At 51.9% G+C, this 13,417-nt stretch overlaps 1 protein-coding gene across 3 annotated transcripts in view; it reads left to right on the top strand.

The window, feature by feature from the left end:
• The window catches only part of SPG7 (SPG7 matrix AAA peptidase subunit, paraplegin), a 51,477-nt gene that overhangs the window by 12,355 nt on the left and 25,705 nt on the right, over nucleotides 1-13,417 (top strand). For all 3 annotated transcript variants that reach the window (XM_032156160.2, XM_032156164.2, XM_032156162.2), the window contains exons 4-9: nucleotides 3,453-3,694; nucleotides 5,952-6,091; nucleotides 9,034-9,136; nucleotides 10,491-10,616; nucleotides 12,118-12,280; nucleotides 12,673-12,846. In XM_032156160.2, coding sequence (XP_032012051.1) covers nucleotides 3,453-3,694; nucleotides 5,952-6,091; nucleotides 9,034-9,136; nucleotides 10,491-10,616; nucleotides 12,118-12,280; nucleotides 12,673-12,846 — 948 coding nt within the window. The remainder of the gene's footprint in view (nucleotides 1-3,452; nucleotides 3,695-5,951; nucleotides 6,092-9,033; nucleotides 9,137-10,490; nucleotides 10,617-12,117; nucleotides 12,281-12,672; nucleotides 12,847-13,417) is intronic.

Here is a 13,417-nt window from a genome sequence, read left to right as displayed (position 1 = left end):
TAGCTGGGATTACAGGCGCGTGCTACCACGCCCAGCTAATTTTTGTTCCCCCTGTAGAGATGGGTTTTCGCTATGTTGCCCATGCTGGTTTCTAACTCCTGGACTCAAGTGATCCACCTGTCTCGACTCCCAAAGTGCTGGGATGACAGATGTGAGCCCCTGCGCCCAGCTGGAATTTCTTAACGTTTGTTTCCTTAGGTTAAAGTTTCAGAAGTAGGATTTTTGAATTAAAGAAACTAAATACTGTCTATGGCACTTGATACATCTTGCCTGGCAGTTATCAGACAGGGTTGTACTGGTTTGCACCACCCGAGAACGTGTGCAAGGCCTGTTTGTGGACCCTCCTTGGCCTGGCTGTCTAGGTCATCCACCTGCATGTGCTCACAGAGCATATGGATTTTCCCTGCAGTGCCTTCACTTGTGGCTGGAAGAGGCTTCTCTGTGATCCTGTGTCCTGGGTGCTCTGTTGGCCTCCTTCCTGCCACCGAGGAGGCCACGGAGGCCAGAGAGGGCTCACTCAACAGTGGAATGATTGGAACCTGAGGAGCTTCAGAAGAAGGTGTCATGACGGGGCTAGGCTCTCCCGAGGGCTGTGTGGCCTCAGCGTCTTGTTGGACAGATTCTGCTCCCTGACGCAGCGGGGCTGAGAGCCAGCCTGTGTCCCACACCTGTGAATTAACGTGCCCGGCTGACCCTCACTGGAGAAGGGCTGCGTGTTTGTGATGAAGGCAGAAGAGGTGTTTATTGTAGAAAATCCAAAAGCTGTCATTTTACTTTTAGTAGAAATTCTTTGGCCGGGTGGCCCACGCCTATAATCCCAGCACTTTGGGAGGCTGAGGTGGGAGAATCACCTGAGCCCAGTGGTTTGAGACCAGCTTGGGCAACATAGTGAGACCTTTTTTTCTACTCAAATTTAAAAAATTAGCCAGGCACAGTGGCGTGCACCTGTACTCCCAGCTACTCGGGAGGCTGAGTTGGGAGGATCGCTTGAGCCCAGGAGGTCGAGGCTGCAGGGAGCCCAGATATGCTCATGGAGCACTCTGGGTTTCTCCTGCGGTGCAGCACCGCGCTCCAGCCTGGGTGACGGAGAGAGACCCCATCTCAACAAAAATAGAAAATTTCACCTGACTGGACTCGACCTCGTGATCCCCCTCGGCCTCCAAAACTGGATTACAAGGACAGCCACGCCGGCCTAGAACAGCGTGGGTCGTGATTCTGGATCGTCTCTCCAGGGCAGCTGCAGTAGCTGCTGGGAAGTATTTCTCAGTTTCCCAGGGCACCCCATGTTTCTAGTAGAAAACACAATTTGTAATTAAATGTTGGAAGTAGTTTCTAACAATTAGTTACTCACCTGAGAATATAAATTTGTTCTCTGAAATAAGCGGTGGGCTTTACATAATTGCCTTTGTGAATATGAAATTTAAGTATTAGATGCAAGATTAGGATCGATTATAACAAAACAGTGATATCTAAAATATACCTTCATATTTTCAAAGCAATTATTTTGCCCCCTTTTCAGTAGGTTTCTTTTTTTTTTTTTTTTTGACAGAGTCTCGCTCTGTTGCCCAGGCTGGAGTGCCGTGGTGCCATCTCGGCTCACTGCAATTTTCGCCTCCCAGGTTCACGCCATTCTCCTGCCTCAGCCTCCCACAGTGCTGGGATTACAGGCGTGAGCCACCGCGCCCAGCCTTCAGTAGGTTTCTTTTTGTGTTTTTAAGCTGATTTAAAAATTGTTTGAATTCGTCTAAAATGATTGTTGGAAAGGAAGGTGGTACATGAGACGTGCCCAGTTCTGACTTTGATGCCAGCATGAAGCCCCCCCGAGACAGTGCAGGAGGAGCAGAGCTGTGAATCTCAGGCACGTGAGCCTCTCGTCCCCCCTTCTGGGTCCGCGGCGCTGTGTCCGCAGGCGCAGGTGTTCTGGAGATGACGTGGTTCCCGCCGCTGGGTCCTTGGCGCTGTGTCCGCAGGTGCAGGGGTACAGGTGTTCTGGAAATGACGTCATTCCCGCCGCTGGGTCCGTGGCGCTGTGTCCGCAGGCGCAGGGGTGCACGTGTTCTGGAAATGACGTCGTTCCCGCCGCTGGGTCCCTGGCGCTGTGTCTGCAGGCGCAGGTGTTCTGGAGATGACACCCTCCCCGGAGGTGGAGGAGAGAGTGACCTGCTAGGGGGTTTGAAGGAAGCCTGTGGCTTGGCCTGGGGTGGTCACTGTTGGGAGCCTGCCTGGCTACAGGACTGCTCCCCACCTGGGCCCTGGACTGTGGGAAGTGACCCCTGCAGGCATTTTGCCCAGTGGCCATCCTGGCTGTCCTTTTCCCCACCATTCCCTCCTCAGAGGCGTCCCCCTGGCTTCGCTGCCTGGCGCTGCTTGCCACGTCTCCATGAAGGGTGAGTGAGCGCCCGCTGCTCCAGACCCCTTCTGTGCTGGCCCCAGGCCAGCCTTGAGTCGGTCTCCTGCTGCCTGCGGGGTGCACCTGTCCACTTCCCCTCGAGGTATCCCAGTGTCTGGAGAACAGGGGCCGAGTGTCTTTTCCATCTTCTGAGAGCTAAGCATGATGCCACCGTGTCTTCAGTAGGATGTTAATAATGAGGAAGATGATTTAGAAGAATTCACCTGATGCTTCTCATAAAGAGTTGGTCTCTGGGAAAATTCTAGAGTCAAGTGGTTTGGAGTATATGCCTTTAGACTCAACAGTGTATCTGATGATTTTTTTAAGTCGTATTCTCAGATGTTGTGATACCTGTGACTTTCTGTTCAATGATAGTCATTCTGATGAGCAAAAAGTTCAGAATGGTTGTTGGGTAGGGAGAGAGAAGGCACAAGGGTCTTCAGTGGGGTTGGGAAGGTATTTCTTGAGGCAGATTGTGGTAAAAGGTATTTGTTTTCATCTTTTTAATAATTTATGTGTATGTTTTGATATTTAGTATTTGATCAAACTCCAAGCGACTGCATTCATGGCCATCGTGATCATGCACTTTGCAGCAGGAGAGCTCACTGCATCTGTGACGCCTTGGACGGCCTGGGACGGTCATTTGTTTTCTGAGACAGGGTGGTGCTGTGTCACCCAGGCTGGAGTGCAGTGGCGCGATCATGGCTCACTGCAGCTTCAACCTCACGCCTCACCCTCCTGAGTAGCTGGGACCACAGGTGTGCACCATTGTGCCCAGCTCTCAGTGTTTCGATTTAGAAATGGTTTCCTCTTGTCTGAGGAAGGAACCACTCCTGCTCCTCGCTGAAGTGACCTCAGCGAATGAAGTGTTGGTGACCTTGAACAGCACACCATTAGTCTTTGTCTCTAATAACTTCAGGGAAAAATTGGCGGAAGTTCAGGATCTTCTGTGCAGGACGCTGCCCCTCCCCGTCCAGTTGAGCTTTCCTGAAGAAGCTCTGGATGTCGTTCGTGTATGATGCTCATGTGTTCGTTTCTCCCTTTTGCTTCTCTTCTGGCTCAGAGGAGAGGAGACGCCGTGAGCGGGAAGACCAGATGTACCGAGAGCGGCTGCGCACCTTGCTGGTCATCGCGGTTGTCATGAGCCTCCTGAATGCTCTCAGCACCAGCGGAGGCAGCATTTCCTGGAACGACTTTGTCCACGAGATGCTGGCCAAGGGCGAGGTGCAGCGCGTCCAGGTGGTGCCTGAGAGCGACGTGGTGGAAGTCTACCTGCACCCTGGAGCCGTGGTGTTTGGGCGGCCTGTGAGTGAGGGTGGGGGCGCCCGTGAGCGAGGGTGTGGGTGGCCTGTGAGTGAGGGTGTGGGTGGCCTGTGAGTGAGGGTGTGGGCTCCTGTGAGTGAGGGTGTGGGTGGCCTGTGAGTGAGGGTGTGGGCTCCTGTGAGTGAGGGTGTGGGTGGGCTGTGAGTGAGGGTGTGGGTGCCCGTGAGTGAGGGTGTGGGCACTGGCTGTTGCCATCCTTTTGGATACCTGCAGTTGAGGGCATGCTTCTTTCTCATGCAGGGACCTCAGCCCATTGATTTGCATTTATTTGGTTGTCTTTGTTTTTGTCTTTGTTTTTTTTTTTTTTTGAGACGGAGTCTCGCTCTGTCGCCCGGGCTGAAGCGCAGTGATGTGATCTCGGCTCACTGCAACGTCTGCCCCCCGAGTTCAAGGGATTCTCCTGCCTCAGCCTCCCGGGTAGCTGGGATTACAGGCCCGCACCACCACGCTTGGCTAATTTGTGTATTTTTAGTAGAGATAGGGTTTCTCCATGTCGGGCAAGGCTGGTCTCGAACTCCTGACCTCAAGTGATCTGCCCACCTTGACCTCCCAAAGTGCTGGGATTACAGGTGTGAGCCATCGTGCCCGGCCAGATCTGGTAACTTTAGATTCCAAGAGTGCGTCAGAACGTGTGCTTGGAGCAATTTAACCCTGGATAACGTGTGGAGCAGTGATTAGGAAAGTGGTCTGGGGTTGGTGTGGCCCGCCCCAGGGTCTGGAAATGACCGTGGCCTCCACCGGAGCTTCTGCCCCTTTGCTGGGTTACTCAGGATTTAGAACGCTTTTTCCTTTTCTTCTGCTTTTTTTTGTTGAGACAGAGTCTCTCTCTGTCATCCAGGCTGAGATGCAGTGCTGTGTGATGTCGGCTCACTCAGCCTTGACGTCCTGGGCTCAGGTGATCCGCACACCTCAGCCTCCCCTGTCACTGGGATTGCAGGCGCGCACCACCACACTTGGTTAATTTTAAATTTTTTTGTTTTTTTGGAGAGAGGAGGTCTCACTGTGTTGTCCAGGCTGGTCTTGAACTCCTGGCCTCAAGTGATTCTCACACCTTGGCCTTCCAAAGTGCCAGATCACAGGCATCAGCCACCATGCCTGGCCCTGTCTTGCTATTTTTAAATACAGGAAACCCCGTTCTTAAAATACAGCATGGCTAAGTGCAGAAGACGGTGCTCATTCACGTAAATCCTCCGGTGGATGTCTGATTATTTCAGCCTGGAAGGTTATTTTAACCTACAACACTATGCTCAGCTCTGGACGAGTCACCTGATAAAACAGCTGCCTTGAAGAGAAAATGCTCAGAATTCTGTCTTAGCAGTTTAGAGTGTGAGTGAGGGTGTGAGTGAGGGCGCAGCAGGTGCCATCCCTGCCCCTCATCCCTGTCCTCTGCTGGAGTTTCCAGTTAACCTCAGAGAGAGTCCCGCAAGTCCATCGGTGTCCTGCCTTTGGGCTGTTGCCGTCCAGTCATGCTGAAATCTGAGCTAAACATGCGGAGTTTACTTAGGAAAACACTGCGTTTTGAGAATCGTGTGCCAGGGAGACGGACCCGTTGGTGTCCTGGTGTGAGGGATGAACAGTCTCAGGTTTTGTGGTTAAACACGAACCCTCTGTGGCCGCAGTTTCCTAAAACATCTGCTTTTGGCCGTAGTCTTGATTTTGCCGTCCTCAGTCTCGTGCTGCAGCCTCGCCGGCCTCTGGGGGAGGCCCCTGCTGTGTCTGCAGGCGTAGCTGAGTCCGAGGCACACATCAGACGTGGGGCTGTGAGCTAACCTGCGGACACCCCTCCATTTCGTGGTTTTCCTATGAGTGGAAAATAGAAAGTCTGTCTGTTGAAATTTTGTTTCTCAAATTGTGGTTGAGGAAACTAAAATTGTTTAGACTTGGAAGTACAGATGCTCCTTGAATTAGGGTATTTTCAGCTTCCCAGGGGCTCACTGACTTGGAAGTACAGATGCTCCTTGAATTAGGGTATTTTCAGCTTCCCAGGGGCTCACTGGGAGGTAGCCCCATCGTAGGTCAAGGAGCCTAGTGTGCATGTTGCTTTCACACCGTTGTAAAGTGGAAAGACCGTAAGTGGAACCGTCGTACGTTAGGAATCTCCTCTAGTTTCTGAATGGCGTCCTCTTCACAATGCTGAGGTTGTCATTACCGTGAGTTCCAGGCAGGCTCTCTGTTGACCGTGGGGTGCCCGTCTGTCCCTGCGTGTTTCTCACGGTCCCCTCTCCTTTCTGCCCCCCAGCGACTAGCCTTGATGTACCGAATGCAGGTTGCAAATATTGACAAGTTTGAAGAGAAGCTTCGAGCAGCTGAAGATGAGCTGAATATCGAGTCCAAGGACAGGATCCCGGTTTCCTACAGGCGAACAGGATTCTTCGGAAAGTATGTTGGATGTATTTGTTGACGCTTGAGCTAAACCTAACTTGACTTTGTAATGTGAGAAACAGATTGCAAACAAAAATCTCAAACTGTCTTTGCCTCTAGTTAACTAGACTTTTTTTTGAGACGGAGTCTCGCTCTGTCGCCCAGGCTGGAGTGCAGTGGCGCAGTCTCGGCTCACTGCAAGCTCCGCCTCCCGGGTTCACGCCATTCTCCTGCCTCAGCCTCTCCGAGTAGCTGGGACTACAGGCGCCCGCCACCACGCCCGGCTAATTTTTTTGTGTTTTTAGTAGAGACGGGGTTTCACCGTGGTCTCGATCTCCTGACCTCGTGATCCGCCCACCTCGGCCTCCCAAAGTGCTGGGATTACAAGCATGAGCCACCACGCCCGGCCTAGTTAACTAGACTTTTCAGTGGGAGAGTTAAATAAATGTAGAAGTGAATGATACAATGCCAGGAAATTTAGACATATAGTCATCCATGGGTATCCACGGGGGCTGGTTCTAGGACTTCCCAAGGATACCAGCACTAAGGATGCTTAAGCCCCTGATGTAAAATGCCGAAGTCTCAGCCCCCGACGTAGATGCCCAAGTCTCAGCCCCCGACGTAGATGCCGAAGTTTTTGTATGTAATGTAAGAACATCCTCTGATATGCTTTAAATCATCTGTAGGTTGCTAATAATACCCAATACCTTGTAAATACTATTTCAATCGTTGTTATACTTTAGGGAATAATGACAAAAATGTGTCTGTGCATGTTCAGTATAGATGCACGTTTTTCCCCAGATATTTTCATTCTGTGCTCGGTTGAACCTGCAGAGGTGGAATCTGTGGCTGTGGAGGCCAACTGTGTGCAAGTCTGTTGGAGTTTGTTTAGTCACTCTCTTTAGTTGTCTGGCGCTTCTGAATTCACATTCTTGTTTAATTTTCACTGACTGTGCTCTTTGATGAAAGCTTCCAAAATGGTCAGATTGAGTGTGCAGATGCCGGAGATACCTAGTGATCTAGCCAGCCTTGTGACAATAACAACATTGAGGTTTTTCTGTTTTCAGTATATTTTTTTTTGAAAAGTAAGCGATCACTTTCAGTTAGCAAGGCAAGATCAGCCTAGCAGTGAGAAAGAAAGTCAAGGAGTCACGGAGGACCTTGATAATGTCCTGGGCTTGCTCTCTTCTGCAGACAGGAAAATGGAACGGGAAAAGGGTAGACACAGGAAGGAGAAATTCTCATTTCACTGTTGAGAGGGAAACAGACCAGGTGGGAGCTGTGGGCAGTTACGGACCATGGACCCTGACAGGTTCCTTAGTAGGACAAATGAGGGGCCAACGGGTACTGAAACCAAGAGGTTTATTGTTGACTTGTAATCTCTGAAGCTGTAGAATGCCAGTGACTGGCAAGTACTCCCTTGATCAAAATGCACCTCTAGCCAGGTGCGGTGGCAATGCCTGTAATCCCAGCACTTTGGAAGGCTGAGGCAGGGAGGATCTCTCTTTTTTTTTTTGAGACGGAGTCTTGCTCTGTCACCCAGGCTGGAGTGCAGTGGCACAATCTCGGCTCACTGCAAGCTCCGGCTCACTGCAAGCTCCGCCTCCCGGGTTCACGCCATTCTCCTGCCTCAGCCTCTCCGAGTAGCTGGGACTACAGGCGCCCGCCACCACGCCCGGCTAATTTTTTGTATTTTTAGTAGAGACGGGGTTTCACCGTGGTCTCTATCTCCTGACCTCGTGATCCGCCTGCCTCGGCCTCCCAAAGTGCTGGGATTACAAGCGTGAGCCTCTTGAACCCATGAGTTCGAGACCAGCCTGGGCAGCATGGAGAACCCCATCTCTACAGAAAAAAAACAAAGATGCACCTTTAATTCTATAACCCAGCAACTCCTGGAAGCTCACTGCTCTGAGGCTGTGCATCTCATGTCTTTGTAGGCTGATGATGTACAGAAGACGGAAGCTTGGGGCAGGCCTATTCTCATGTCTTCGTAGGCCGATGTTGTACAGAAGATGGAGGGTTGGGGCAGGCCTAGGGCAGCCCCTCCTCAGGATGAGGGCAAAAGTTCTCGGATTTGCTTTTTTTTCTTTTCTTTTCTTTTTTTTTTTTTGAGACAGGGTCTCACTCTGTCATCGCCCAGGCTGGAGTGCCGTGGTGCAATCTGAGCTTACTGCAGCCTCGACCTCCGAGGATCAGGTGATTCTCCCACCTCAGCCTCCTGAGTAGCTGGGACTACAGATGCGTGCCACCACATCCAGCTAAGTTTTTTTGTATTTTTAGTAGAGACAGGGTTTTTTCTTTCATTTTTTTTTTACTTTTTGAGATGGAGCATTGCTCTGTAGCCCAGGCTGGAGTGCAGTGGCATGATCTTGACTCACTGTAGCCTCCACCTCCTGGGTTCAAGCAGTTCTCCTGCCTCAGCCTCCTGACTAGCTGCCATTACAGGCACATGCCACCATGCCTGGCTAATTTTTGTATTTTTTTTAGTAGAGATGGGGTTTTACCATGTTGGCCAGGCTGGTCTCAAACTCCTGACCTTGTGATCCACCCGCCACGGCCTCCTAAAGTGCTGGGATTACAGGCGTGAGCCACCGCGCCTGGCCTGAGATTTGCTTTTTACTCTTAGGCTGATCTTGCCTGCCTGATTGAAGCTGAAAACAAAATATGCTGAAAATAGAAAAACCTCAACGTTGTTATTGTCACAAGGCTGGCTAGATCACTAGGTATCTCCAGCATTTGCAAACTCAGTCTGACCATTTGGGAAGCTTTCATGCAAAAGCACAGTCAGAATGAGACAAGAGAACCCATTTCCAGAACCATTTTAATCTGCGCATCGGTCCCAGACGTAGGGATTCCTCGTCTCATCTTGGAAACGTTGCCAGCGGTGGTTCTGATTTGGAAGCATGTGTCTGTCACATGACACCGTCTGAGCCTGTGCCTGCGTCTCTTCCTTCCGGCAGTGCCCTATATTCCGTGGGGATGACGGCAGTGGGCCTGGCCATCCTGTGGTGTGTTTTCCGTCTGGCCGGGATGACTGGAAGGGAAGGTGGATTCAGTGCTTTTGTAAGTTCTGTAAATCAGAGGTCTCTGAACTCTTTCTGTTTTGTGTTTGCTGAATACTTTTCCCATAAGCTGTATGATGAACACACAGAGAAAACCTGTTGCAGAGAGTAGCCTGAAGCCACAGTTACACAGCAGGTCAGCTTCCTTTCGCATGGGCTGGCTGTAAGGCGTGCAGTAACCAGTGTTGCCTGAGGGCCTCTCACGCTAACTCTGGGGTGCCTGAGCCTTGTGAGATTACAGGGCAGTTGAATCTGCGTGTTGAGATGGAGTTTTCACCCTTGTTGCCCAGGCTAGAGTGCAATGGCGTGATCTCGGCTCACCATAACTTCCACCACCCGGGTTCAAGCGATTCTCCTGCCTCAGCCTCCCGAGTAGCTGGTATTACAGGCATGTGCCACCACGTCCAGCTAATTTTGTATTTTTAGTAGAGATGGGGTTTCTCCATGTTGTTCAGGCTGGTCTCGAACTCCCGACCTCAGGTGATCCTCCTGCCTCAGCCTCCCAAAGTGTTGGGATTATAGGTGTGAGCCACTGCATCTGGCCTTTTTCTTTCTTTTTTTTTTTTTTTTGTGACAGTCTGGCTCTGTTGCCCAGGCTAGAGTGTAGTGGTGCGATCTTGGCTCACTGCAAGCTCCGCCTCCCGGGTTCATGCCATTCTTCTGCCTCAGCCTCCTGAGTGGCTGGGACTACAGGTGTGGGCCACCATGCCTGGCTAATTTTTGTATTTTTGTAGAGATAGGGTTTCACCATGTTGGCCAGGCTGGTCTTGAACTACTGAGCTTGGGCGATCTGCCTGCCTCGGCCTCCCAAAGTGCTAGGATTACAGGCGTGAGCCACTGCACCTGGACGGGAAATAATTTTTTTTTTTTCTTGAGATGGAGTCTTGCCCAGTTGCCCAGGCTGGAGTGCAGTCTCAGCTCACTGCAACCTCAGCCTCCCAAGTAGCTGGGACTACAGGTGCCCGCCACCACGCCCAGCTAATTTTTTTGTATTTTTGGTAGAGCCGGGGTTTCACCATGTTAGCCAGGATGACCTCGATCTCCTGACCTCGTGATCCACCCGTCTCGGCCTCCCAAAGTGCTAGGATTACAGGCGTGAGCCACCGCGCCCGGCCGAATGATTTTTTTTAAAGCAAATTGCTAGACAAGTTTCTTACTAATTAATGACGAAACATTCCCCTTCTGTGCCTGAAGACTGACCTGTGAGCCTTGTCAGTCTGACATGAGTGAAGCCTTGGGATCTTGGGATGGAGACGTGGGATTGGGGCGGCTCAGGTGCGTGGGCTGAGCTCTGGCGTCGTGCTGCTGATTTCCTGACTTTGCACAGCTCCTTGCACTTTGTTCTTTCTGCACAGAATCAGCTTAAAATGGCTCGTTTCACGATTGTGGATGGGAAGATGGGGAAAGGAGTCAGCTTCAAAGACGTGGCAGGAATGCACGAAGCCAAACTGGAAGTCCGCGAGTTCGTGGATTATCTGAAGGTGAGAGCAGTGCGGACCAGGAGGGAGGTGTGAGCAGACACCGGCCTGCCTTCTCTCCCAGAAGGGCTCCTGTGGGACCTGGAATTCTATTGATTACGTGTCGTGGGTTGGTGGTGACCTTTACTGTGTCCCATGGGGACACCAAGCAGGTGCTGGTGCCTGTTCAACCAGCAGCACAAGCCCCGTGCACATGATTCAGCCAAGTGGAGGGTGCCAAGGCCCATGCCAACTGTGCCGTTAGCCGTCCTGGGCCCTTCATCCCCTGCAAAGCTCTGTGCTTTTTCCAGAACCACATAGACCCCATAGCCAGTTGGTGGCAATGCATGAGCTGTCTTTCAAGTGCGTCACTTACACGTTCCCTCCGCGGGCCTGGTGCGGTGGGTCACGCCTGCAGTCCTAGCGCCTCGGGGGGCTGACTTACACGTTCCCTCCACGGGCCTGGTGCGGTGGGTCACGCCTCTAGTCCTAGCGCCTCGGGGGGCTGACTTACACATTCTGTCTGCAGGCCTGGTGCGGTGGGTCACACCTGCAGTCCTAGCGCCTCGGGGGGCTGAGGCAGGGGAGTGCTTCAGCCCAGGAGTAGGAGATCAGCCTGGGCAACAGTGAGACCCTGTGTCTGCAAAACATTTTTTTATTTAATTAATTTTTTTTTTTTTTTTTTTGAGACAGAGTCTCACTTTGTCACTCAGGCTGGAGTGCAGTGGCACAATCTCGGCTCACTACAACCTCCACCTCCCCAGTTCAAGTGATTCTCCTGCCTCAGCCTCCCAAGTAGGAGGGATCACAGGTGCCCACCAGCATGCACAGCTAATTTTTGTATTTTTAGTAGAGACCGGGTTTCTCCATGTTGGCCAGGCTGGTCTCGAACTCCTGATCTCAGCCTATCCATCTGCTTGAGCCTCCCAAAATGCTGAGATTACAGGCGTGAGCCACTGTGCCTGGCCTGCAAAGAGTTTTTGTTTTTTTTTTTTTGTTGTTTTTTTTTTTGAGTCGGAGTCTTTCTCTGTCCCCCAGGCTGGAGTGCAGTGGAGTGATCTCGGCTCACTGCAAGCTCCGCCTCCCACGTTCATGCCATTCTCCTGCCTCAGCCTCCCGAGTAGCTGGGACTACAGGCGCCCGCCAACACGCCTGGCTAATTTTTTTGTATTTTTAGTAGAGACGGGGTTTCACCGTGTTAGCCAGGATGGTCTTGATCTCCTGACATCGTGATCCGCCCGCCTCGGCCTCCCAAAGTGCTGGGATTACAGGCTTGAGCCACCGAGCCCGGCTGCAAAAAGTTTATAAAAGTAGTTGGGTGTGGTGCCTCATGCCTGTATATTCCCAGCTACTGGAGAGGCTGAGGTGAGAGGATGGCTTGAGCCCAGGAGTTTGAGGCTTCAGTGAGCTGTCATGGCACCCACCGCACTCCAGCCTGGGTGACCCAGAGAGACCTTACCTCTAAAAAAAAAAACAAAAACTGAAACCCCAAGTGGTTGGTGTCACATCATCTGCTGCTGTCCAGAGCCCAGAACGCTACCTCCAGCTTGGCGCCAAGGTCCCAAAGGGCGCACTGCTGCTCGGCCCCCCCGGCTGTGGGAAGACGCTGCTGGCTAAGGCGGTGGCCACGGAGGCTCAGGTGCCCTTCCTGGCGATGGCCGGCCCAGAGTTCGTGGAGGTCATTGGAGGTAGGTGCTGTGGTTGCGGGCTGTGCGGGAGCTTGGCTGACCACTTGGCTGCTTTCACACATCTTTCCTCTGGTGGATGGACTGAAAGGGACACAGGTGGGTGGGGGAGTAGAGAAGGAAATCGAGGTCTGGGTTGGAGGAGGGGTTTTGTCTGCAGAGCAACATGTTTGCTTCAAAGCCACTGTCACTTGTGGCCTGGGGGGCCACCGTGGTGCGTGTGAGCCCTGAGGGCTGGCCAGGGGTCCCTGCGAGCAGCTGCTGTGTGTCTGTTTGCAGGGAATGGGGCTGGTAGCTTTAGTTGTCCTTGGTGTAGAACTTTGTCTGGGCCGGGTACAGGAGGGGGCTTTGTTTTTTATTATCTGCCCATTTCCTGGTTCTCTCTGTCCCCTCAGGCCTCGGTGCTGCCCGTGTGCGGAGCCTCTTCAAGGAAGCCCGAGCCCGGGCTCCCTGCATCGTCTACATCGATGAGATCGACGCGGTGGGCAAGAAGCGCTCCACCACCATGTCCAGCTTCTCCAACACGGAGGAGGAGCAGACGCTCAACCAGCTTCTGGTAGAAATGGATGGTCAGTGCCCGTGCGCCGCACACCCCCATGGCACCATCAGAGGAGGGTTTCCCATGTCTTTCAGAATAGGTTGTGGTGAGCGAAGATCGTGTCACTGCACTCCGGCCTGGGTGACAGAGTGAGACTCCGTCTCAAGAAAGAATAAATAGAAATACAGCTTTTAGACCCAGCGCAGTGGCTCACGCCTGTAATCCCAGCACTTTGGGAGGCCAAGACAGGCGGATCACCAGAGGTCAGGATTTCATGACCGGCCTGGCTAACATGCTGAAACCCCATCTCTACAAAAATACAAAGGTGAGCCGGGCACAATGGCGGGTGTCTGTAATCCCTGCTCCCCTGGAGAATCACTTGAACCCGTGAGGTCGAGGTTGCAGTGAGCCGAGATCTCACTGTTGCACTCCAGCCAGGGTGACAGAGGGAGACTCCATCTCAAAAAAAAAGAACAAACAAAAAAAAAACGAAACACAGCTTTTGATTAAAAAAAGGTCAAGGCAATAGTAAAAAAGACAAGTGGGAATATAAGTGGTATGTCAGATGTAATCTTTTCTTTTCTTTTTTTTTTTTTTTTTTT

This window comes from Hylobates moloch, unplaced genomic scaffold (genome assembly GCF_009828535.3).
Source record: "Hylobates moloch isolate HMO894 unplaced genomic scaffold, HMol_V3 SCAFFOLD_6, whole genome shotgun sequence".
Lineage (NCBI taxonomy): Eukaryota > Metazoa > Chordata > Mammalia > Primates > Hylobatidae > Hylobates > Hylobates moloch.
Note: the sequence above shows the minus strand (reverse complement) of the source record. Positions and strands in the feature narration are given on the sequence as shown.